This window comes from Polistes fuscatus, unplaced genomic scaffold (assembly GCF_010416935.1).
Source record: "Polistes fuscatus isolate 324 unplaced genomic scaffold, CU_Pfus_HIC Scaffold5, whole genome shotgun sequence".
In the NCBI taxonomy this organism is placed as follows: domain Eukaryota; kingdom Metazoa; phylum Arthropoda; class Insecta; order Hymenoptera; family Vespidae; genus Polistes; species Polistes fuscatus.
The window spans coordinates 11,791,488-11,818,612 of record NW_025113129.1 but is presented as its reverse complement, the minus strand read 5'-3'; the positions used below and the strand labels follow the sequence as shown (position 1 = coordinate 11,818,612).

The 27,125-nt window shown below is 33.9% G+C and overlaps 1 protein-coding gene across 11 annotated transcripts in view; it reads left to right on the top strand.

Annotated features, from left to right (window-relative positions):
• The window catches only part of LOC122522326 (MAP7 domain-containing protein 2), a 114,884-nt gene that overhangs the window by 32,286 nt on the left and 55,473 nt on the right, over positions 1-27,125 (top strand). For 2 of the 11 annotated variants that reach the window (XM_043643339.1, XM_043643337.1), the window contains exon 1: positions 15,601-15,793. The exons of the other annotated variants lie outside the window; for them this stretch is intronic. In XM_043643339.1, the coding sequence (XP_043499274.1) occupies positions 15,616-15,793 (178 nt within the window). In that variant the 5' untranslated portion in view covers positions 15,601-15,615. Of the gene's footprint in view, positions 1-15,600; positions 15,794-27,125 lie in introns of those variants that run through there. 11 annotated transcript variants of the gene reach the window in all.

Here is a 27,125-nt window from a genome sequence, read left to right as displayed (position 1 = left end):
GAATGTCGTGCATTTTTCTCCTTAAAAAATCTACCAACCGCGTACATTTCTTTCAAAAAGCATCTTCATTTGCGGAGAGTAGTACATATTTTTCCCTCGTCTCGTCATCGTCTTCTTATTTCACTTCTTTAATATTTCGTTTATTTGTTTTGTCTTCTTTGCAAAAATGTTTTTTCGTCATTTTAATCATCATTGCCAATTCGATGATGATGGTGGTGGGAGGTGGGGGTGGTGGGGGTGGTTATTTCACTTCTTTAATATTTCGTTTACTTGTTTTGTCTTTTCTTTGCAAAAATATTGTTTTATCATTTTAATCATCATTGTCAATTCGATGATGATGGTGGTGGGAGGTGGGGGTGGTGGGGGTAGTGATTTCACTTCTTTAATATTTCGTTTATTTGTTTTGTCTTTTCTTCGCAAAAATGTTTTGTTATTTTAATCATCGATGATTAATCCAATTCGATGATGATGGTGGGGGGTGGGGATGGTGAGTACTCGGCTAATTAATTATACAACGTTGACTTTAACATTCCGCGTATATCGATTGGTCAGCGTGCTTTAATCGTCTAACTATTGTGAACAATCATACGTAGTACGAAGTTATTCGCATGGTTTATATACGAAAAGTTCTTATCGATCGTCGTCGTCATCGTTGTGTTAGTTAAGCACGTAAAGAAGAGACCTTAATGCGCACGCACGCACGTATTTCTCACGCATCTATTTCTCAAAAATCTGTCGCAATGTTTTTTTCTTTCTTTTCTTTTTTTTTTTTTTTTTTTTTTTCCTCTCTCATTGTATTCTTCTCGTTCTTCTACATTCAGCCAATTAAAATTAACTAGGATAAGTGGGTGAAGAAAGAAAGGAAAAAGGTGTAGCTGGTTTCTCTAGTAGTCTACGGGGCAGGGGGTGAAAGAGGGGTATGGGGGTGGAAGGGGAGAAAGGGAATCTCGATTAGAAAAGAGATAAAAATAGTATCGCGATACTAATTACCGATTTGAAACTCCTTTTTTTCATTATTTCATTTTCGAATTTGTTTGTTTGATTGTGTGAGAGAGGATAACGCATGGATATAGATTTTGTTTTGATGTTTGTATATACAGGGTGGGGCATTTAAATCAGGGACGTACACATACACACACGTACATGCACACGCCTAAACATTTACGTTATTTATGGTCGTATGAAACCGATCATAGATACCGAAGAAATTAATATTAAGAAGATGAATCATGAAAAATGAATTCTTTATTCACTTATCGCGCTCCCTTTTCAAGTAGTCTAACTTTATTCCAAGTATATTTCCCTATAAAAACCATAAATAAGGGAGAATTTTATTAAGGGAATTTTATATAATCAAATTTTTGGAACTCTTACATCCTTTTAATATTTAGGCGTATATTGAACGAAGATAAATTAATCTTTAATGAAATATAAATAATACGAAATAGAAATTTATTTAGGAGATATAAATATTCGTCTGTGTATTTTTATAAAATTTTCATTAGTTTGGCATTTGTTTAAATTTTTGTTTCTAATAACAACAACAACAATAATAATAATAATAATAATAACAAAAACAATAATATTAATAATGATGATGATAATAATTCGGGTAAAATCGATCGTTAAGGTCTTCCTTGGCGTGGTAAAAACGATTTTGTAAGCGGTCATTCGGAAACCGGTTTTTCTCGTGGATCCAGCGCGTGCCCGATCTTCGTGGCAGCGCCCACAGGGTGGTTAGTTCCCCGTTGAAAGAGTCAAATGACCCTTCTCCAATTTATTTCGTCCTCTTTTAAGTCGAGAACACTGAAAAGCAAGAGCGAGTTCAGCCAAGTTGAGCCAAGCCAAGCCAAGTCAAGTCAAGCCAACCATATTTTTTCCTTTTTTTTTTTTTAGCGTACCTTTACTTTTCGATGAACGATGTGACCTCATCGTGTCAGGTGAATTACTTTTTGAGATAGACTGTCGTAGTAGACTATGCGACGACGATAACTGTGAAAGAGGAAAAGGATCGAAAGAAAAGATATATGAGAAGTTTGTAGAAGATAGAAAAAAGAAATAGGAGAGAAAGAGAGAAGGATAGAAAGATAAATGGAAGCAGGAGGTATAGATAGGGGTGGTTTGTTGCGTTTACCTCACTTTCTTCTTGCTCGTCTTTATTTTCTGTATTTTTTCTTTTTTTTTTCTAAACTAAAGAAGCAGGCGCCAGACAGCAGACGCCACTTCACCGAAAAGAAGAAAAGAGAAGAGTCACTCGTTGTCTCGTTGTTCTATCTTCGTTCTATTTTTTGTTTCTTTCTTAGGCGCCTTCGTTAGGAATAAATTATACGGCTTGTAATTAAGGCGGTTACTTAATACTTCAACGAGTCTAATAACACGGTTTCACGAGTTTCTATGAAATTTTATTTATTTCTTACGCGTTATTATGGTATAAATGTAATTTCAATTCTAATCGTCTTACAGCAATTTATATTCTTAATCATCGACAATATTGGTATTATATAATTGTGTAAGATTATTAATTTCAGTATTGTACATCGGTAAAAGAAGAATTCAATGTAATCGATGTTACCCATCTGTCGATAAGGTGAATTTTTATATTACCATATCAGCGACTTGGATATTATCGACCGTCGGAAAAATCTTCTTTATCGACGTACGAAAATATATCGTTGATAAGTACAGAATCTGTATTACCGACCGACGTTATATCTTTATTACCGACTGACTAAAAATTATCCTCTGTCTTTTGTAATAGTTGATATTATCAACGAATGGTATTGGAACTTTCTCCCCCCCCTTTCTATTTTTATATATAATTCGTCATAAAGAATAATTAAGAAAAAACGGAAATTAATAATTACGTTAGTTAAATTTCTCTCGATGAGAAGAAACAGGTGTACCGAATCGAGCCGGAAATGAGACATGTTTCCATCGCGATATGTCTGCCGTGTTCTACCATTAGATGGAAAGGATAAAAATGAATTACGTTGCAATTAACGAGAGTCGGATGCAGAAACACGTTGCATTTTTCACTTAGGAAATACGGAGAAGCGCGTTCGCGTGCGTGGGTCGTCAAGTGGTACTTCTTGTATTCCCGTTTCTCTTTCGAGCTGCAACGTAAAACCAGTACATCACAGAGCAGCACAGAACCTTACCACCACCACCACCACGACTACCACCCCCTTCGTTGCGTTTCTTCGTCACAGCGTGCACCCTTTTCATCCTTTTTTCTTTTTTTTTCTTTTTTTTCCCTTTAAATATGCATACATGGTCTCTCTGCTCGATAGGAAGTATATCCAAGAAAATTAATGCCGAGCTCGTTTCGTTTATGGAACTGGCTCGATCTCGTTAGTTCGCTCTGCTCAATTTTGCTCAACTCGGCTGTACTTTCCTCTTGCTCTGCTCTGCTCTGCTCTGCTCTGCTATGCTTTGCGTTGCTTTGCTTTGCTTAGGGGGTGTCAAGAGGATATTAATGGTATTAAAATTACACACACGAGCGTGTCGAACAGTGTCGAGAGTTTGCGTTATTCAATACCTGGCTACCTACCTACCTACCCCTACCTACCTACCACCCTTCTGCCACCTGCTTGCCTGCTGCATAGATTTTTTTCTCTCACTTATTTCTCATTCTCTTTATTACTCGGAGTCTCCTCTCTTTCCACGCAACTCGTGACATTTTACCTCTGTTCCAATAAGAAGGAAAACATAAGGGGACGAAAAAAGAAAAGGGTGCTCGCTCGAGTTCGAGTGCATACCACCACCATCACCATCACCACCACCACCCCGTGTTGTATACCACTTGCCACGTTTAACATTTCCACCCTTCGGAAAACTTACGTTTATTTATTTTACTTTTTCTTTTTTTATTTTTCTTGTTTGCCTTCTACCAGTGTTTTTCCCTGGGTTTTTTCCTCGTCCGCTATTTTTTTTTCCTGGTTTTATTTCTATAATAATAAAGAATAAGAAATTAATAAATATTCATATCCACTTTTGAACGAGAACGATTCGAATGTCTTTTGAAATACTTTCGAAAACATTCTTTTTACTATTTACTTTATTGTTCGTTGTTAGTGTCGTTTTATTTTCTTCTTTCAATAATCAAAAAAAAAGAGGGAAAAATATATGTTAAATAAAATCGAGATTTAAATGAGCAATACGATTCGAAATAAACATATTATTAAAAAATGATGAAAAATATATGTTAAATAAAATCGACATTTAAATGAGCAACACGATCGAAATAAACGCTCGACATTTGTTCAACCCTTTTTTTTTCTTTTCTTTTTTTTTCTCTTCGATTTATTCCGTTATCGTTTTAGATAACTGCGTGAAGTCGAGCGAATATACGGCTATGAAGAAGGTGTATTATAAAGCGAATAAAGAACGTTATTCAGACAGGAAAGTCGTTACCTACGTCACGGATCCTTTCCCTCTTTGTTAAACAATCTTGACCTATAAATGTCTGCAGGGAGGGTAGTCGGTGAAATTTAAATTTCTCACATTTCCGTTTTGTCTTTTTTTTTTTTTTTCTTTCTCTACTTCGAAGTATATTTTTATCAATGTTCTTATCTCGTCTATGAAGAAAGTATTATATATATACATATATGTGTATGTGTATGTGTGTGTGTATATATCTATGCACGTTTTCTAGTATCGTTTTAAGTAAAACTCGAATACCTTCTTACGTGATATAACTCGATCATTTTCTCTTCTCGTCATACATATCCTGTGTGTGTATGTGTGTGTGTGTGTATGTATTCACCACCCACATGTTAGGTACACTGAACTAACTTTTAGATTGTACCACTTATCTCTACACTCTAGACAGTTTAAATGTATCCAAATAGTTGAGAAACGAAATATTTTCAAAAAAGTTACATCAACCAAACTGTTATACCAATATTTTTTTCTTGTTTTTTTTTTTTTTTTTTTATGAACCATTTACTTCGCGAGTGATGTAACTTTATAATTTTTATTTTCGCAATTAAAATTCATCACTTCTCGAATTAAAGCCACAGAAATATCGTTAACTCATCTTTTTTGCTCGTCCGTTTTACTTTTTAAATTTGATTTGACATCAATTTAGAAATAAACGGTTCATAATTAGTATATATTAGGTAGTAGTATATTAGGTAGTAGAAATGAGGTAGTTCATTAATTTTTCGTTGCTATTTATTCGCGAACTTTATTCTTTTTTTTATTTTAATTCGTACTGAGGTTTTTTTTTTTCATTTTCCTCTTACGTATATAAAGAGTAAGAGAGAGAGAGAGATGAAAAAAAATGTACAAAATCATTGCCGGGATGTTATCGAACGTAAAAAAAAAAAATAATAAAAAAAAAAATAAAAATGAAAGTAGAAAATAAAATAGAAAAAAAGGGTGTGTGAGAGAGAGAGAGAGAGAAAATGATTCATTCCTTCCTTCAAAACGTAACACTTCTCATTTCATAATTAGAAATTTTCAAATAGCTTTCAACGAATTCGTCATTGAAAAAATCTTTCATATCGAAAGGAAATGGGATTATATATACATATATAGATCGAAAATGATACAGATAGATAGAGATGAGAGAACCTCTTTCACGTTTGCATTCATAAGCTTGCCATATATCGTCAATTTTCACGTTTCATGGATAACCGAAGTAGCGGTTTCGACGAGAGTTGCCACGGGGTTTTTTTTTTCCCCTATTTTTAGAACCCTCCCCCCACCACCACCCCGTTATATATCTCCTCCTTCTTTTACTTCTTCCCTCCCTCCTACTTTTTTTTTTTTTATCGAGGCTTTGGTATTTTCAACGAAAAGCCCATAATCTCGTCGTCCTAACGAATCGGTGCCCCCGAAAAGCTCACCTTTTGTTCCCGCCTTGCATAATAAGGGGACGATTCGTTCAAATTCCTATTTCTCTTCCCTACCCTATCCTATTTGATATCCCCACCCCCTCCTTTTTTTTTTCTTTCTATCTCCTACCTTTCGAGAAAGATAGAAAGAATGGGGAGTAGTAAAGAAAGAAAAGAAAAAAAAAGGGGGGGCGGGAAAAAGATAGTCGCGAGAGGGAGGAGATATTATCGATCGATGTTCGCTTACTTTTTCTTTTTTTTTCTTCATCATTTTTTTTTTTCTTTTTTTTCTTTTTTTTTACACGCGACCGACTTCAAATAGAATTTTGCTCTTCTCATCTTATATTAGAATGAATTCAATGCTCCCACCTCTCGCTCGATCTTGAGGGAGGTGGAAAAGGGAAACAAAAATATAATAATAATAATAATAATAAAAGAGATAAGAGAATAATAACAACAATAATAATAAAAGAAAAAGTTAAAACGAAAAAGGTAAAGGAAAAAAAGAAAAAAAAAAAAATTGGAACGACCGGCCTTGAAACGCATCGGCGGGCCCAGCCTAGCGTTGAAACGAGAGAGAGAGAGAGAGAAAATCTGTCGGACGACGAACGTGTTCTCTCCTCCACGATGACGACCTCGATTTTTCCTCAGTTCGCAAAAGAAAATCGTAGTTGGTTAAAAAAAAAAAAAGAAAGAAAAAATCCCTCTCTTATAAAATATTTTTAACGTGCTCACCGATCGCGTAATCGTTCTTTGTTCCTATTTTCTAATTTTTTTTTTTTTTTATTTTATTTTACTTTACTTTATTCACATCTTAGTTTTTAGCTGTTAGCAAACCCTGCTCAGCTCTGGCCAAAGTTTTGCTACATTCACCTTATCTCTCTCTCTCTCTCTCTCTCTCTCTCTCTCTCTCTCTCTCTCTCTCTCTCTCTCTCTCTCTCTCTCTCTCTCTCTCTCTCTCTTTGTGGTTTCTTCTTCATCTTCGGATAGTATCGAGTTTGCCGAAAGTTTTAACTCGGGGTCGGCTGTGTCGGTGTTCGGATACTTTCTTTCAACTTGCCTTCGGGATATCACGATGTAAATAAGAACCGCTTTGCCTGCTTTACTTGCTTGCTTGCTTGCTTGCTTGCTTGCTTTCTTGTATATTCTATATTAGTTGGACGCTTGAAATTGCGTTAGAAAATTATAATTCTTAGTTATAGTTAGGGGAGATCGGGGGTGGGTGGGGGTAGGAAGAGGCAAAAGGCACGATGAGGCATTTAATTGGACTATATGTTCGGTCAGGGTTGAGTAGAACCAAAATTATAGATTCTTCTTACGATGAAAGATCATTTTAACGCGTTTAATTTCGTTAATAATTTAATCCACGAGAGAAGAAGTAGAAGGAGTGGAGAGTGTGGGTGGGTGGCTGGGTTGGTTTTGAGTGGATCAAAATGGGGGAATGAAAAGTTTGGGAAAGTAAGTTGAGAAGAGAGTTAGATTTTATTTCTCTATAAAGGATAGGCTCTGAAAATTTGTCGATCCGCTTGAAGTATTATTCAATGGATTCGTTAAAAATTCTATTGGTCATTTGATTTTTGTAACAATAAATTCGATTAAAATTACCATATGTCGTCAAATTTATATTTATAATTTCACGCGTGTACATGTAGTAAACCGAATCACGTAAAAATAATTCGATAAGTTGTGCGTGTGTGTGTGTGTGTGTGTGCGTGTGTTACGTAACGATATGTAAAAATACTTCAATTGTGTTAACACATTTATTTTATTTTTTATTTTTCTTAACTATATCAAATCTTATTCGTTGTAGATGATATATATTTGTATACTGTGTGTGTGTGTGTGTGTGTAAGAATATCAAGTTCGTACTTTATTAAAACGGATACGTAACAAACTTCGTTAATCGCGTTTTGAAAATGAACGAAAGAAGAAACGGCCGAACAAAATTCCGTCAACTTTACGCTTCCAATTATATTTTAGTTAGGTGAAAGGTTAAAACGTTATCGAACGTACCGTTAAAGTTCCGCCTTTTTTTTTTTTTTTTTTTTTTTTTTTTTTCCATCTTTTTTTTCCCCCGGCATTTTAAATGGCTCGGCCTGTAAAGGGAGAAATCGCGACTCGTGTAGGGTAGGGTAGGGTATTGTAGGGTATGGTAGAAGGTATGGTAGGGTAGGGTAGGTACTTCAGTTTAACGCACAGACGAATAAAGTCGTGTATGTCGGTTAATGAGCATTTTCCGTTATGAACATTCCGGGCCTTTTGCCTAAAGCTATATTTCATATTCTCTCTCTCTCTCTCTCTCTCAATTTCTTTTCTTTTTTTTCCCCATAACTTCCCTTCGTTAAACGATTCGTTCCTACAATTCCTTAACATTCGAATAAATTTATAATTTTTTTTTTTTCCACACAAACACACACATACACATACACCTTTGTTTTCATTACGAAATTTTTCAACTATATCGTTCTAATTTACGAAAATAGAAAAAGTAAATAATTAACGAAGAAAAAAAATGTAGTTCTAAAAACCAAGATTAGAAAAAGTACAAAAATAAGAGAAAAAGAGAGAGAGAGAGAGTGATGGGGGTGGGGAGGGGTGGGAAAATTTGGTTCGTCGATCACGTTCGATTTGATATTCGTGTCATTGCGAAACGAAGTATCGGTCTTACGCATTAATTAACGAAGAAAAAAATGTAGTTTTAAAAACCAAGATTAGAAAAAGTACAAAAATAAGAGAAAAGAGAGAGTGAGGGGGGTGGGAGGGGGGTGAGGAAATTTGGTTCGTCGATCACGTTCGATTTGATATTCGTGTCATTGCGAAACGAAGTATCGGTCTTACGCATTAATTAACGAAGAAAAAAATGTAGTTTTAAAAACCAAGATTAGAAAAAGTACAAAAATAGGAGAATAAGAGAGAGAGAGAGAGTGATGGGGGTGGGAAGGGGTGGGGAAATTTGGTTCGTCGATCACGTTCGATTTGATATTCGTGTCATTGCGAAACGAAGTATCGGTCTTACGCATACGTGTTTCATACGAGACGAGACCAGACTGACACGCGAGCTGTGTGTGAGGGAGTAATGCAAAAGGAATGTGGATAATGGCAGTCAATAGGAATCGAATGTCGAACGTACTGCCTACGTAACAACGGTATCCGACCCTCCTTCCCCCTTCCCACAAACCCCTCTTTATATACATATATATATTTCCTATTTATTATTTTACAATATATATATTGCAATGGTACGCGATTGGATCGAAACGTTCGAACGAATTGAAACGTTTGTTTTCTACGTAAAGCTCAAAACTTTTCAACCAATTATTATTATCATTATACGATATCACGATACATTATTTATAACGCTTACGTCAAAATCTATACGAGAAATCATATTCGATAGATTTTTTTTTTAATCGATTAAAGAGAGTGGGGGGAATAAGTAAATTCGTTTGTTCGTGTGATATTAAATATAAATGTCGAAATTTGTAATTTAGAAATTTTTTTAAATGATACTAACGTAGAAGAAGTCGAAGTAAATATTCGTTTTTTTTAAAAACAGATAATTCATCGTTATTATTTTTCTTTGATTAACGATATAGCTTCTTCTTCTTCTTCTTCTTTTCTTTATTTTTGTCGAACGATCATCGTAAATTTTGTTCCTTTTTTTCATCTTTTTCTTCTGAAATAAGTTAAGATCATAAAGAGACTTTACAAATAAACGTGGAAAAATATCGTTATTTATGGTAGAATTGTGTCCTGTTGCGATGTTAAAAGTTACGTAAGAGACATTAAGATCGCATAGATCTGCATACACAGATATACACACACATATATATACAAAGTTGCATACACATGCACGAGATCTCGTCGCTTTCTCGTGCACATTATGATGCCATTTTGCATTCGAATACACAACTCGTGCTCGAACTATGCTTGAATAGGAAAAAGCATACTTGTTCAAGAGTCAAGTATGTTTCTTTAATGTTTCATTCGAGTATATATTTATATATGTACTCATCTTTGAGTGTATGTGTGTGTGTGTGTATACACATCGTTTGAGATTAAACAAGCAACTATTTTTCTATTCGATTGCGTAAAGTTGGATCGATATATATTTCTATGTATTTATATAAGCGTGCGTAACATTAACATACATCTGTGTTTCTTTTATTCTGTAAATTTATTTATTTTTCTTTTTTTCCCTTTAAATTCTGTTTCATCTCTTTTATCAATTTGTAAGGTTTTTTTTTATTTTTCCATACGTTTCTTCTCGTTGATTTTCCTTATTTTTATCTTTATATATAAATAACAAATTTTGTTATATAAATAAGAAAAATATTTTTTTTATATAATTTAATTATTAATTTAATTATTAATATTATCATTTAATTTTATATAAAAATAACAAATTTTGTTATATAAATAAGAAAAATATTTTTTTATATAATTTAATTATTAATTTAATTATTAATATTATAATTTAATTTTATATAAAAATAACAAATTTTGTTATATAAATATTATGTATTATATTTATATAGTTATTATATATTTATATTTATATATATTTTTGTTTGTCCAGTTAATATCGGATTTTTAAACGAACGTAATTAATTTTTATTTTTCCTTCCTCGTTCATTCATTCGTTCGTTCGTTCATTCATTTTTATGCAGACAGTGCGAAGATGATGTCATAAAATTCATCCTTCCCCTGTTGTTTGATTCTCTTAAAAGAGGCGTTGATATTATTACTTTTCCTTTCGAGTTTATAAATTAATATTCTTCTTTTCATCATTCATTTTGTTAACATTTATTTGTTTCATTTTTCAACACTTTTATCGAGATATAATTTGCTAGCAAAAATAGTTGAATTTTTTTAATATTAATGTACACATTAATTATAAAAAGAAAAAGATAAAAACCAATTATGTTATACGAGAAAAAAATTAGAAACAAGATGAATATTTTCTAATCGTGAATCGATCCAATCATAATCGCGATAAAATGAGAAAGAGAAGGAATGAATTACAATAGTTAAAATGAGACGAGAGATGAGATGATGCACGCGAGAGTTCGAATTAACGTTTTCCATAGTTTAAGTTAACGATGGCATTGCAAGGTCGTCTAGTAGTGTCATTTTTTATTTTTGCTCAGCCTAGCCGCAAAAGAAACTAACTAGCGGTTGTTGGAAAATATCAAACGAGGAATGGGGAGGAGGAGGGGGTGGAGGAGGAGGAAACAGAACTTCTTCGTTAGTTCATATAAAAATCGCATGTTTTCCGAACTCCCTGTATATATTACGGAATGATGTCAGTTCGAAACAAATCTTTCTTACGTAATCGACACGGACGAGTTGCTGTTACTGTTGCTGTTGCTGTTGCTCTACGAGTTTAGATCATTTCCATCTTTATCAAGTATGCAAATAAATATTTGCGTGTGTAACTATTGTAAACGATAAGTTTCATATTTCTTTCGTTAATTCATCATTTCTTTTCTTTTTTTTTATCTATATTTTTTCATTTTCCTTTTTTTTTTGCTCGGGGTGGGGTGGGGGGTGTGGTGTTAATTATTTTAATTATTATTCTTAAGATTCTCTGTATCTATTTTTTCTCTTTTTATTTTTATATTATTCCCAAGAATTTCACACTCGTACCATATCTATAAATATATCGAGAAGAAGTGAGTCATTTATAACTCGGAAACTTCGATTTGTCGATTATATTTTAGATAGTAGAAACTAAATTCTAAAAAAAGAAAAAAGAAGTGATTAAGTTTACCCGAAAAGTATGAACGCGTTAACCAGGAATGTGAATTTTTATTATCTTGACGGTAACACGAATTTTAGTATAAAATTATTTGAAAGAAAAGTTTTCAGCCGAAATTATTCCTATTTCAAATTCAACGAGAAATTCGATCATGAAATTATACTAAAATGTAATTGAAAATGTTGTCCAAATGGAAAGAAAAAAAAACCAGAATTTTGTCGAATTTGATTGGTACTTTTGAATGATCTCTAATCGGATATCAAGAAAACAATATTTCTAAACAATTATTCGATACGGTTAACAGTAAATCTAATTTATATTATTATTATTATTTTTTTTCCCATTCGATTGTGTTGAACCGAGAAATATTAAGGTAAATCAGAATAGTTACTTGCTCTGACTGGAACGATCTTCACAGATGATTTACGATGTTCACGGATGATTTGCGATATTCACGAACGAACGAGCTCGAGCTTACCGAGAAGATGTTGCTTGACGTTGATAATAGTTCGTCATTCTTCGTGATATTAGTTTTCAATTTTTCCAATAATGATTACTCGATCATTCGTTTAATCTTTCTTCTACTACTACTTCTTATTTCTTCCAAAGAAAGTGTCTTCGGGTTCAACAAATACTATATACGATTATGAAATTAGGATTGCAATATTGTAATACGGTTGATCCATGAACACAACAAGTATCATTTCATCGTAATAAATGATTATGTCGATCGATAAGTAATATACGGATTCATTTCAACCCTTAAAGTAAATAAAACGGTAAGAGAGATAGTAAAACCCTTTGATTACGATCAGAACAATCCTCTCGAGTATGCATTATGACAAATAAAAATCGAATACTAATTTAAATTATGTTCTCAGAATATATATATTAACTCTCGAACGAACAAATAACAAAATCTCTCTTTCATTTGTTCTTTTTTTTTTATTAATTTATTCCATCCATCCATCCGACATTTCACGTTGACAAATCTAAGTACGAGGAAATAAATAAATCTACCTGCAGACAAAAATTCATTTCGATGAAGTCTCTTCTCTTTTCTTCGAATGAACGGTTTAATCCTTCGAATATCCAAAACGATAATCCACGTATATAAAGAGGAAAGACTTAAGCCTCTTTTTATATATATATATATATATATATATTTTAAAACGAGACGAGAACTCGTAGAAATTTTCATTATCCACGAAATGACGTTTCTGAATAATTAAAAGAAAATAAAAAAAATTAAAATCTCTCCCTCCTTACTTCTTAAATTTTACCTTTCGTTATAATAACCTCATAAAAAGCTTGTTTTCCAACGATTACTTTATCGGCAATATATTCGCATATCACATGCGAACAGAAACGAATTAATGTTACCTTTTATGGCGGTTTTCATGATCGAAAGAAAGAGTTGTATGATAGCCTGCGCGTGCACCGACTTGGCCGCCAGGTAAAGCCGGCGTCAAACCATATTCAGCCATCTTCGGTAACTTCGACAAGAAGTGGTGGTGGCGGTGGTAGGGGGGGTTATAGTGGAGAGGGGAGGGAATGATCAGCTGACTTTTAGCTGGCTGTGCTTATCGTACGACATTGAAAATGATTGCAAGAAACGTTGACGTTTATATTCCTTCGATTTATCACTTTTTTCTCTTCACCCTCCTCTACCCCTTCCCCTCCCCCTCTCATTGCAGTGTACGTCATTGGGTTCAAGATAAGAATGTTAAAAGATGAAAACCGTTAATATTAAAGCAGGAAATTTTACTTCGTTACTGTGCGTCGCGTTATATTTCGAGTTTAAGTATATTATTATCATCATCGTTATTTCCTATCGATAATTTTTATTTAAAGTATGCGTATTGGTTGATGGTGGTTGATGGTGGTGGTGGTTGGTGTTCGTCTGTCTATTATACGTGACACGTATTATCTTGGTCGTATGTTTTTTTTTTATTTTCTTTTTTTAGCTTTGAAATACCTTGAACAAGTCGATCATTCCTGGTCGGGTTTATCGAAAGAGAAGAATTTTGTTTTTTTGTTTAAATATATATTTTTCTTGTTTTTTAAAATCGTTTTTTTTTTCGAGTATACAACTTCGTAGATCGTATCTTTTAATACTTTTTCTTTATTTTTTTTTTAATCGATCGAGAAATTATACGAGGGAACGAATTCATGCGAATACATCGTCGCGTGATTTTATAATCAAGAGATATTATAACTACTTTGTTTTTATATAAAAAAAAAAAAAAAGGATCAGAATTTAATAAGAATTATTTGAACTTTTGAATAAGTCTCATTTGTTACGGATATTTACGATAATTCAAATTAGTTCGACTAACTATAAGTAATAATTGTATTAGAATCCCCCGGCACGCAGGTAGAAACTTTCAACTCGTTAAGTTTAATTAAGCATTACATACTTTATATTATCGATTATGCGATTCAACTATTATGAGATCAAATCGCGTGGAATATTTTTTTAAATTCATTTTGACGCTACACGCATCGAGAACTAGTGTCATATTTTCCCATTAGTGCGTGCAATCAAATTATAAATGTAAATATTTGTCGGGCACGATACATTATAATGATATTAACGTTTTATACTAATTCATGAATTTAACCTTGCCCAGAGATAAAAAGGGTTAAGAATATATAGATCATAATCTTGTTGAAAATTCCTTAGCGTATAGGAAAAAGATAAAGAATTGATGGAAGAAGTAAAAGAGAACGTTTGCAGTGTTGTGTTGTCATTCTCATCTCGCAGTTTCTTTCACCTGTTTTAAAACAGGTAAGTGAGAGTAAGAAACCAAGCAAGCAAGCAAGCATGGTTCGCGTTCGTCGTCATAGTCATCATCGTTGTGTCGTCGTCTCAGAAGTATTCTCTCCCCTCCACTTCGTTTTATCCCATGGCAATGAGCGACGACTGTCGAGAGTGCGAAAAGAGAGGAAAAGAAAGAGTTAGAGGGGGAGTCTAGGGGGTGGGGTGGGGTGGTAAGGCATTAAGGAGCGGAGTCGAGTTCTTCTCTCTACTTCGAAGTCAGTCAGCGTGCATAGCCTCGATAGTCAGTAGTTAGAGTTGAATATCACCGTCCTCGACCCAACAACAACAACAACAACAACAACAACAACAAAACAAGAACAACGACAAGTGTATTGCAAGAAGGTTGTGGATGGTGTTTCTTGGTAGTTGTCCGGTGAAAGTTCAGTGTCTCGTTTTATCTTAACTCGCTCGCTTTCGATTATTATCGATAATCGTTTGGGGAAAAGCGAAAGTTTAAGAAGTTAGGAAGATGATTGAGAACAGATATAGTTATAATACGTGTTGTTTGAGATTTGTTAGAGGGAGCAACGCGAAATTTGTTTTTTTTATTGTAACAATGAAATTGTTGTAAGAAAAACAATCTGCAAATGTCGAGCTTCGATAGGATCGAATCAACTTCACCAGCACCATTACCACCATCGTCACTAACACCACTACTGGGCTTGGGAGAATTTTATCATCGAGCACCAAGCGTGTCGACGAGGTGGTGCCTGTGGATATTCGATACTTGCCCGGATATCGAATGATCCTTTCGAAGGAGCATTCGATTCTCGTAATTCAAGAATCTCTTTCTCACTCGGTCGTGTGTTCATCGAGATATCTTTTTGAACGATACGACGAAGTACACGGCCGTCCGGTCGCGGTCCCTGTCCCTGTCCCTGTGCCTGTCTCCGTCCCCCCAAGTCGTCGCCGTATATACTCGTCGTCAACGAAGTTCGTCATTCTGATCACCGAGAAGAAAGCAACGAGATTATTTTTCTTACTATTATTGTTATTATTTTTCCTCAGCCCCTCCCCCTTTTTATGGAAAAAATGTGCGAACAGATCCGAAAGTGTTAAAGTGTCGTCGTCAGCTTGTTACTTTTTTTTTTTCTTTTCGTTTAAATTAATCTTGAGTGAAATTCAACGAGAATTTAGTTTCTTTTCTTCGAAGAATATTTATTTAACCAAAGTTGGAATACAAAAGTGACATGGGTGGCGGAGTCAGGATGAACAGAGATATTCCTAGCAGTACCCTCGCGACCTTGAGGGGTATTCTGGTCAGTTCGTTGTCGAAAGAAAACCTTGGCCCAAACGATATTTCCTCGATACACGAACAACAACAACACATCAGGCTTCGACCACCGAGGAAGGTTCACTTTCGCGAAGGTAAACTACTTTTCCAACGTGCTATATCTTACAATGTTCGCATATAATGAATCATTTGAAATAACCAAGATTATTATTTTATATGTTTTTTCTTTTTTTTTTCCTACATGGTCATCATTATTTTTATGATTTATTATCGAAGTATGTTCTTACCGTATTATCCCGATATTATGTCGTTAAATAAGATCACGAGATGATCTATCATTTAAATATGAATATATATATCATTATTAATACAATTTTCTTGTCGATATTTTCCCTTTATAGTATTATTTATTTTATTTTATTTTATGGGATAAACCTATTAACGTACAATTTACAAAAAAAGAAATAAAAATAGTCACGGAGAAATTGATTGTTTTCAAACGAACAATTTTTTGTTACGTTTTTAATATTATATAATTACAAATGTTATATTATACAGTAGAATAAAAAAATAAACTTGTCGTTTGTTCGAGGTTGGAATGGAAGAGAACCGTTTGCTTCTTGTCACGTGGGAAAGAATTCATCGAAAGCGTTGAATTTAATGGTCCTTGAAAGGACGAATAAAGTAAAGTAGCACGTCGGGAAAGCAATGATGAGATAAAGAAGATATGCCTCTTTCTTCTTCTTCTTTTTCTTCTTCTTTTTCTTCTTCTTTTTCTTCTTCTTTTTTACTTGGTTTTACTTCATCTTGAAACTTTCGATCCAAATGCCAATACTTTCTCTCTTTGCGTTTGCCTCTCATTCGTGTGCTCGAGTTTGTCGACGTTAGAATCGAGGGTGGAATAGTGAAGAGAGAGATAGAAATAAAGGTAAGGGGGGTGGGGGTGGGGAGGGTGGAGTGGGTGGCACTTAGACTGCCACGTAGCTAGTCGTAATTAAACCATCGACGCGCTTCGACGATCATCTTCCTGGACTATCAACGAGATAATGCGAATGGCTTTAGGCTCCTTTTAGATCTAACGTTGAAACGCGCTCCAGCTTTTCAAACTTAGAACGAATACTTCAGAGAAAAATAAAGTAAAAGATAAAGAGAGATAGATATAGAGATATAAAGATAGAGAAAGAGAGAGAGAGAGGGAGAGAACTGATTGGCCCAGTTGATCTTTTCTCTCGTTTCAATGGATTTCCTTTTGATTTTAATTTCGAGTTAGGAGAGATGAGGAGGATTATTTGAGGATTTCATCATCATCCTGAATGTTTCCTTGTTCCAACCCCTCCCTCCCCCGTTCCTTCCCCTGCCCCTATTATTATTTTCCTTTTTTTGTAAATTCCTCATTTTTGTTTCCATCTTCTATCTTTCCGATAAATGTGTAGCAAATCATAAGGGTGGGGGTTCGATGAGTAGTTTCAAAGGAAAGATTGCTATTTAAAAATGAACGATGGGGATGTTATTTCCCGTTTTCGTAGAGGTTATAATCTAGCTGCTGAGTTTACACGTATGTGGTGTGTGTTTGTGTGTGTGTCTCTTTCTATGGATGTGGGAGATTTATCTATAAGGATCAAACCCTTTCCCAGGTTAATCTATGTTACATATTGACGGGTATACCACCTCCTACTCGTTCACCATTGGCTCTCCTATCGTTTTCGAGCATCGAAGGGTTCGATCGATACCAGAGAGATTATTCTAAGCATTAATCCGGAATGCATGGATTAAGAATAAACTGGGTGATGTAAATTCATCTATTATATTTGTTATACGTTCTTGTTTTTTTTTTATTTTATTTTTTTTTTTGGGGAAAGAGGAAGAGAAGATTGGTTAGATCAATATAAAGAGAATTATATTATCCACCGTGCGACTCATTACTTGCGTGTATAATTTATATTCATTTATTTCTAAACGATCCGTTGGCGAGAGAATATTTCGATACTTCGGATATTGGATTAGTTTATTTGCAATTTATTAATAATAGGTCTGTGTGTGATTAAGAATAATAAACAATGTCGTAGCTATCATGAAAAATGCGATACACCGTTGGTAATCGTGATAGTTAATCAATGAACATTTCGTACGGCACTGTAGATATTAATTTTTATTTTTTTTTTTTAATTAGGATCATACACTGTTCAATACTCAATCATTTAAAAAAAAAACAAAAATAGTTTTGTGCCTAACTAGAAGTGAGTAAAGCTCAACATTTTTCAACCTCTCCCTCACCAGAGGAAAAAATCTATCTGAAAAGATTTGTTTTTTTTATTTATTTATTTATTTATTTATTTACCTTTTAATCTCCTTGATATTATTATTTACTCTTGAAAATTGTATCAAATCTATTCGCGATCTCTCGATCGTTTTTGTCAAACGAACGTGTGGTACGCACTTGAAAATAATTGAAATACTCGTTGCGGACGAAATTGATTTGATGTTGTAATACGATATAGTTTCGATCGATCGATTTATTTTCATGGGGGGGGGGGGAAAGAAAAAAATCAATCATTCGAGTTCTACATTCGAGAGATTGGAGACACAAATTCATGTTAGTCGAGGGGAGTAGTGGGGGAGCATTGTTTTGCCGATCGGCAAATTTGATCGTGGGTGTCGAAGGAAAATTATATAAAAAGAAAAGAGAGAGAGAGAGAGAGAGAAAAGAAGTAAAATAAAAGAAAAGAAAAATTCTTGATAACAGCTATTGACGCGTTCGTTTTATTCCGAATAGCCATCGAGGGTAGATCAGCTTCGGAACCCGAGTGTACGCGGAAATTGGAAATCGGAAATGGAAAGTTTTGCTACGGCTTCCGGAATGGAGGATTGCGAGAGGAACGAAGGTTGAAGGCCTACTATATTGGTGTCAGTGTTTCTCAATCCTTCTCTACTACATCTTCCTAATGTTAGATACCTTTTGATTGAGGAAACGATAATAACATTTCTATGTTGAAATGTATAATTATATATATTTTCTTTTTTAAATATATTTTAATGATTTTATCACGAACGTGTACGTATACATATATATGTATATTTTATTAATTAAATGCATCGCGATAACGAATCGATTAAATAAGTTTTTTTCCTTTTATTATTTTTATTTTTATTGAAATGCAACTTTATTTTCGTTGGTTAACACGAAACCTATCCAATCTTTTATGCATATTTATTCTATTCTATTTTTTAGTTGTTGTTTTTTTTTTGTTTTAAGTATCGAATACAGATAATAATGAATTTGATAGTGGTACCTGCTTACGTAATAAATCAAACAATATTTGTAATTATAATTATCGTCGATTTCGAACGAAGAAAAGCGATAAACATCGTATGCAGAATATTAATCGATAGTTTCAAACCGGTTATATTTAACCGGTTGTGATAAATTTAGTATTGAATATCTCAAAAAAAGAAGAAAAAGAAATACGATTTTTAAATTGCGTTATAGAAAAAGGAAAAGAAAAATATAAAGAGATAATTTTATAAAATTATATATATTAATTTATTTTAATTTTTTTTTTTATTTATTAAAACCATATTTTATATTCGTTTGTTCTCATTAAATATTTATCGTTGTCTAACGATAGGATAATAAAAAGTTTTTAATAATGTGACGTGAGAAAAGGAAAATCGATTTGCGTTTGTCACAGTTGATCGATAAAAACTTTTGGGGGGTTGTTTTTAGTCGGGGGATGGGAATAAGAAAAGGCCCCGTGCGAATGGGAATGATACGATCGTTTAATTGGGGCGTGGATCGATTTATTCCGTAATTAACAATCACCACTGGTTTCTAAGGGCCAATCAGGGGAATGGGAGGGGACGGGGGTCGGGGGAAGGGGGAAGGGAGGGTGTCGAAACTAGTCGTCTTGTTCATCGCATCCCTCGAGGCACTTTTCATCCTAATCGATGTGTACGAGTACCACCATCACCACCACCACCACCATTACCAACGATGACGTCGATTCACACTCTTCCTTCTATTATTTTCTTCTTTGAATTTCAATTGTTTCCAAAGTACGAGAATAATGAATTTATTAATTATTATAATTAAGAACGATAGAAAATGTCTCTTATGGTGGTTCGTAATTGTTTATGGGGTAAAAATGTTCTTTATCTTCGTTTAATACATAATCGTATGAAAATCATTCCTATTGGTATATTCCCACTGTCGTCATTAATCATGATAATAAAGGACGTTAAATAGGGTAGTTAAGTACGCGCGCGTGTGTGTGTGTGTGTGTGCGTGTTAGGATCAGATCATGTAGAATTAGATCTAATAATATCGTGATATGGGGGGAATATCGACAAACGTTGAGAAACACGACACATGCACGGTGTTAGTTAATAGTTGTAGGTGCATTCACGCATGCATGCATGCATGCATGCGTGCGTGCGTGCGTGAGTGCATGCGTGCGTGCATCTTTAGCATTATTGATAAGTTCGTTACGATTTGAAAGCAGACTTAGTTTTATTTTTTTTTTTTTCTTTCTAAACGTTGAGTTCTCGCATCAATCGATTCCACGTTTCACGTTCTCGTCTCGTTGAATGAGAAAGATGAAAGATAAAAAAAAAGAAAAGAAAGGAAAAGAAAGGAAAGGAAAGGAAAGGAAAAAAAAATGGAAATATGAGGGATGAGAGAGAGAAACATTTCGATCGTTGCGCCCGAGCGTTGGCTTCATCTGCATTGCGCCAAAACGAGTCAACGAGGGTGTTTTATCGTGTTACCTTTACGTTATCACGATAATGCGAAAGTTTAACGAACGTTTCCTTCTCTACTCGTTTACATACCACTTATTACCTCTTCTTACGTTCATTTTTACCTCTCATTTTTTCTTTTTCTTCTCTTTTATTGAAGTAAATACTTAATAGCAAGGTGATCGTTGGTTAGAAGATTTAAAAGGTACCACAGGTGGTTTTGAATCTTGTTGTTTAACGATATCGATATAGAAACTTTACAGAGAATTAGAATAGATAATGAACTAATATAAAATCTATTTTCTTTTATATTTTTATTCTTATTTGAATCGTTTTCTTTTTTTTCTTTTTTAAGTTATACTTCTTTTGGCGCGTTGGGGAAAATGTAATGGGGAGTAATTTGTTCCGAGCGTCCGAAAAAACGACACCATGAAGTTTGTCGGTATTTACGACGCGCGGCAAAGCGATTTCAAATTTACGGCATGAAGTTGTCTTCTTTTCTTCTTCCCCCCTTTTTTTCTCAAGCGGGTCACCCATCCAAATACTAATCGTACTCAGCGCTGCTTGACTTAAATGATCGAGCGGGAACCAATGCTATCACAGCGTCATGGCCGTTGACGCATAAAGTAATTCGATATGTCTCCCTTATATTTAGTGTGGACTGATATCTATATTATGATATTTTATTATTCTTTCTAAATATATAATATATCGATAATAAATTTAAATTAATAATAATAATAAATTTTTGGTTGTTAAGTTATTTTTGAGGTTATTGAGGTTATGTTCGTTTTGGTACGGCAAAGAAGTATAACTTTTTACGTGCGTACGTAAGTACACACACCAGTTTTTTTTTTAATTTTGTCTTCTTTACAATTTAGTAGATGATCCTACTTCGTAAGATTTTTCATCGATCTATCGATAAATCGAGTATCTTTCTTTTACGTTGTTAGGAGTAGGAGGTATATATATTCGTGAAATACGAAATTCGATTTGTTTTGAGTGGTGGGAAGCATTTCGTACTTCGAATGGTGGTGGACATCGTCGGATGTTGCGATTGGCATCTTGATTGACGTCCTTCAACGAGAGACGCTCATTCTCGTCCTTTCTCTATTCAGTTTGTCAGTACGCAGAGAGACAACTGCATTCGTGGAAGTCCATCATCGTAGGATTTAATATTAATCCGAACATTTTTCCTCCCCTTCCCCCTTTTCCCATATCCTTTCTGTCTCTCTCTCTCTCCATCGGCTTCATTAATCGATCCTTTGTCTTCCTCCCTTTTCTCTCTTTCCCCTCGGTTTGTTTCCTACCGATTAGAAAATTAATTGAGATTATCTCTGACGATTAAATTATTTATTTATTTTCACAATTATATAATATCCAGGACAATGTTTCGTTTTATCAAACCGTTTGTTACAAATCCTTACAATCACACACACATACACATATACTCTGTACAGGGGTAGGGGAATATTATTATTATTATTATTTATTTTTATAATTATGTAATATCCCCAGGATGATAATGTTTCGTTTTATCAAATCTTTATTACAATCGCATACACATAAATACTTTCTATAGGAGAAATATTATTATTAATTAATTAATTTATTTATTTTCATAATTATGTAATATCCAGGACAATGTTTTGATTTATCCAACTGTTTTTTTTCTTTTTTTTTTACAAATCTTTACATTCACACACATACACAAGACTGTATATGAAACGGATCGATGGTATAACGTATAAACTCTTTCAAGGAAAGCAACAACGCAGAACAAAGCCGAGAATTGTTCGCTTGATTATTTAGAACGATTCTCCGGTAAGCGATCGTTTGAAAAGGTAAAAGCACATTGTCTTTCTCGTTTATCGTCGCGAACCGGAAATCATGACATCCGCGAGAACGTGCGCAAGCGTTTGTGCCTCTCTACTGTGTTTAAGTTCATACAGAGTGTGAGAGAGAGAAAGAGAGAGAGTCAGGTACCGGTGGAGAACTATTCTGATTTTACTTGATGCATCTTAATCCCCCTAGCATTGTTGGGCGTCATGGAATTCGTGAATCACTAACGCGAACGGGCTTTTCACGATATATATCCCTTTCTCTGTTCAACTAAAATTCACAATGTATACGGATCAAAGAGATTATCCTGGACCCAACCATGGGCTGCTGCTAGCGTTGAGTATCATTCTTTTCTTTTTTTTTTCTTTTCATTTCTCTTCATTTTTCTCGTAAAATATGAAAACGTAATTTCTTTAATTTTCTTTGTATTTCGTATTCTTTGCACAAACCAACGCCAAGCGTAAAGAGTTACTTTGTTTTTTTTTTTTTAGACTCTCCCTACTCGTTGTTAAATCAAAAGAAAATAAATGATTCTTTTCCGTGAGTACCTTTCGTTTAGTTTGAATTAACATAATAAATATGAAGAAGAAAACAAATAGAGAGAGAGAGACAGAAAATAGAATTTTTAAAACGGTTTGAAGAAATTCATTTTTAAGATCTGTCTGAAAGTTTAAGAAAACCTTAGGTATCTGCTGTATCTTATAGGTAGTGTTTAATGAAAATCAAACTTCTATTTGTATCTAGAATAGAATATCGAACGTATCTAAAATAGTTTTCGTGGTCGAATTGCTACCACTACTACTACTACTAGCCATTAGAAGAAGAAGAAGAAGAAGAAGCTTCGATCTTTTGGGTAAATTTTCTACGGAAATAGTATACTTTTGATAGGGGATAACATTTACACGAATTCAAGGAAAGAGGTATACCTATCGGATACTTTTGTGCAAGTATCATCACCCTCCCACGTAAATTCGCGTGCTTTTCTTTTCCTTTCCTTTCTTTTCTTTTCTTTTCTTTTCTTTTACGTTACTTCTCGTAGCCGCTAGCTCTAGGTAAAGTAAGCCTTTGGTACGTTTCCAAGTTTGGTATGTGCGAGTAGAAAGAAGAACTGCCAGAAAGGAAGAAAGAGAGTGAGAGAGAGAGAGAGAGAGATAGATAGGTAGATAGATAGATGAAGATAAAGAGAGAAAAAGATAGAGATAGCTAGTTTTCTAGATTAAGAGGAGCTTTTCACCTTAGGCGAAGACGCACTATGCTTTTTGCCAGTTATTAATGCAACCGAGAAACAATTTTCGAGCTAACGAAAGTGCTAACTTGGCCGTGTTAAATACCTTTCTACTTTTCTTCTTTTCTTTTCTTTTTTTTTTTCTTAAAGAATTTTCTTCGTATGTAGGAGCACGATGTTTATTTAGGAATTTGATTATGAATTTGATTGGATATGATTTTCGTTTATGTTTATGCATGATAATAATAGAAAATCGTAGATCAAAAGATTTATATATATATATATTTTTTTATTTTTATTATAATATATCAAACGATATATTAATGAATATTAAACGTATTAATAGAAAGTTTTCTATTCGTATATCGATAATTATTTTTATAATTAACTCAGTCAATCGATATCTTAAAGGATTTGTTTCCTTGTTCTTTTTAAAGCTAATAAGAGAAGAAAAAAATATAAAAAATGATGATATCTCATACGAATGAATAAACAAAGTGTCGATGTAATTTATGTTACGAGTTAGATGAAGTTGGAAGGTATCTACGATCGTTTACATCAAAGAGAGATGAACCATCATCAGTGTTCTAAACCTTCAAAAGAATAAGAAGGTGAAAACAGGGGGAGGGTAAGGAAAGGGGAATGGGGGTTTAGCAGGGGTTAGCAGTAGCTCGATAACTCTATATACTTGGCTATGTCGACTAAACGCTAACTACATTGGCTTTGGGAACAAAGAATGCTGTGCTATCGACGTTATCTCGATCGAATAAAAACGTCTAACTCTCCTCCGTTACCTCTTGACATAAATCTTGGTGAGGGTTGGGGGTGGGATTGGGGGATATAACAATAAAGAAGGAAGTTGGTGCTGTAACGAACGGATACCTTCGATCGTTAATGTTTCCGATGTGACCAACAACTGGTCACACAGATTTTCTTCTACTTTTTTTTTTGAAGTTGTACTTCTTTTGGCGCGTTTGGGAAAATGTAATGGGGAGTGATTTTGTTCCGAGCGTCTGGAAAAACGACACCATGAAGTTTGTCAGTATTTACGACGCGCGGCAAAGCAAGCGATTGCAAGTATACGGCATGAAGTTGTCTTCTTTTCTTCTTCCCCCCTTTTTTTCTCAAGCGGGTCACCCATCCAAATACTAATCGTACTCAGCGCTGCTTTACTTAAATGATCGAAGCGGGAACCAATGCTATCACAGCGCCATGGCCGTTGACGAATAAAGTAATTCGATATGTCTCCCTTATATTTAGTGTGAACTGATATCTATATTATGATATTTTATTATTCTTTCTAATATATATAATATATCGATAATAAATTTAAATTAATAATAATAATAATAAATATTTTTTTTGGTTAAGTTATTTTTTGAAGTTATTTTTGAGGTTATTGAGGTTATGTTCGTTTTGGTACGGCAAAGAAGTATAACTTCTTACGTGTTTTTTAAGTTATTTCTTTTCTTTGAAGTGTTTTTTGAAAGTTATTTTTGAGATTATTGAGATTATGTTCGTTTTGGTACGGCAAAGAAGTATAACTTCTTACGTGTTTTTTAAGTTATTTCTTTTCTTTGAAGTGTTTTTTGAAAGTTATTTTTGAGGTTATTGAGGTTATGTTCGTTTTGGTACGGCAAAGAAGTATAACTTCTTACGTGCGTACATAAGTACACACACCAGTTTTTTTTTTCAGGTTTATGGGACCGCGAATATTCGACACACGTTACGATTATTTTCTATCGAGTTAGTTTAGAATCGTCAGTAGTAGATCGTGTCTAGAATGATTAAGTTTTCTTCTTTTACCATGTTGTTTTATTCTGGTAAATCAACGATTATATATTTGAATGAAAAAAAAACCTTTCAAAATCGATCATATTTGAAAGTATTGTAAAACATTTTGTATTCCTCGTCAAATTGATTCTCAAATCGACGAATGTAAGATCAAATTTGCGTTTTAAGATTTTCAACGGATTCGATATGATTGCGAGAGAAAGAAAGTTCGATGGGGGATGGTACGTTCGTTTCGTGATATGTAAAACGTTAGAAAATTGTCAACTATCTAACTTTTCTTTTTTTTTATTTAAAAAAGAAAGTAAAATATTCTCTCTCCCATAGAATATATAATAAGAAGGGTTGGATAAATCAACGATAAGTAATTATCTGTTTTGATTTATGTTGTGTTATACGTTCACCGTGTTCTCTTTTTTTCGAGTTCGTTGGCCGAAAAAAAGGGGGAAAAATTTCTTTCACGCGACTTGAATTTTTTTTGACTTTATTTTTTTTATTTCCTTCGAGAAGTCGATCGCACATTTTCTAGTCTCGTCTTTTCGTGGAAAGAAGACGAAGAAGAAGAAGAAGAGGAAAAAAAAAATGTTGAGGCGCGCGCGCGTGAATGGGGATGGGGATGAGGATAGGGGATGGGGATGAGGGATGGGGGATGGTTCTGATATATCGGAATAAATCTCGTTCAGTGCTTTCATGAAAAATCCCTTTATCGGTGCCGTGGCAGACGAACCGATTCACCTTTTTTTTCTCTCTCTATATATATATATATTATATATTGGTATGCATATATATGTACCAATATCCAATCACAATCGGAAATGCGATTGCCAACAATTCCATTGGCATATTCTTCCCGCGATTCATGCAACGTTAGCGAATACATTTCAGCATTTAGGAAGCTCCGGGATACAAACTAGACACCCAAAATGCTTACCCAACGATGTTTCGAGTCATTATACTTTAGCTTGATCGGTGATAAACTAACGTTTCCTGGTATCGTGACGTTGCATAGTAAATTATGTTCTTTTCTTTATCTTTTTTTTTTATATCGAACTTTACTAACCCTTCGGACACGTTTGATAATTTTATCTTTTGTCTCTCTCTCACTCTTTTTCTTTCCTTTAGTTTGATTTGATTATTTCAATTCGTTTCTCAATTTAGTTTAATTATTAATAATAACCCCCATGAGATGATAATATCTTTGAATGAATTTAGTAGAAGGTAATCGGATTTAGTTTGATTTTTGTTGTTTTTGATTTTTTTTTTTTTCATTCAGTTCGTTTCAATTTAGTTTAATTATTAATAATAATCCCTCACGATGATAATATCTTTGAATGAACGTAGTATGAAGTAAAATCGGATCGTTTTTCGATCCATATAAAGTCTTTGAATTTTTTACTTCTTCCACTCCCAGCCCCTTCTCTCCCCCAAACTCATTTGCTTCGAACACGAATCCGATATAATACCCAGTTCTTACCAATGAGAAGAGTAGTAGTAATCTTCGTAGCATTCGAAACGTTTCAAGTTTCTTCTCAGTTTGTTGCCGACTCTATTCGATTATTATCCAATACAAATCTTTTTTAAAACGTTCTTCGATGCGATCGGCTTTAAAAAAAAAAGAAAAGAAAAGAAAAGAATGAAATAAAATTCGTGTCATTCGCGTTGGGGAGAAAATCACCGGCCTTTTTATTTTCTAGCTTTCACGATTATTCATATAGTTTGTTATTTACACTAATATATATATATAGAAGGAATAAAAATGGGTAGTAATTTTTCTTTACTCGAACGACGATCTAGAACAACTCTTACGAAAGTATCTTTTCGATTCGGTCCGATTTCCTTTGGTTGGTGGTCTTCATTTAAGTTTCTTTTTTCTT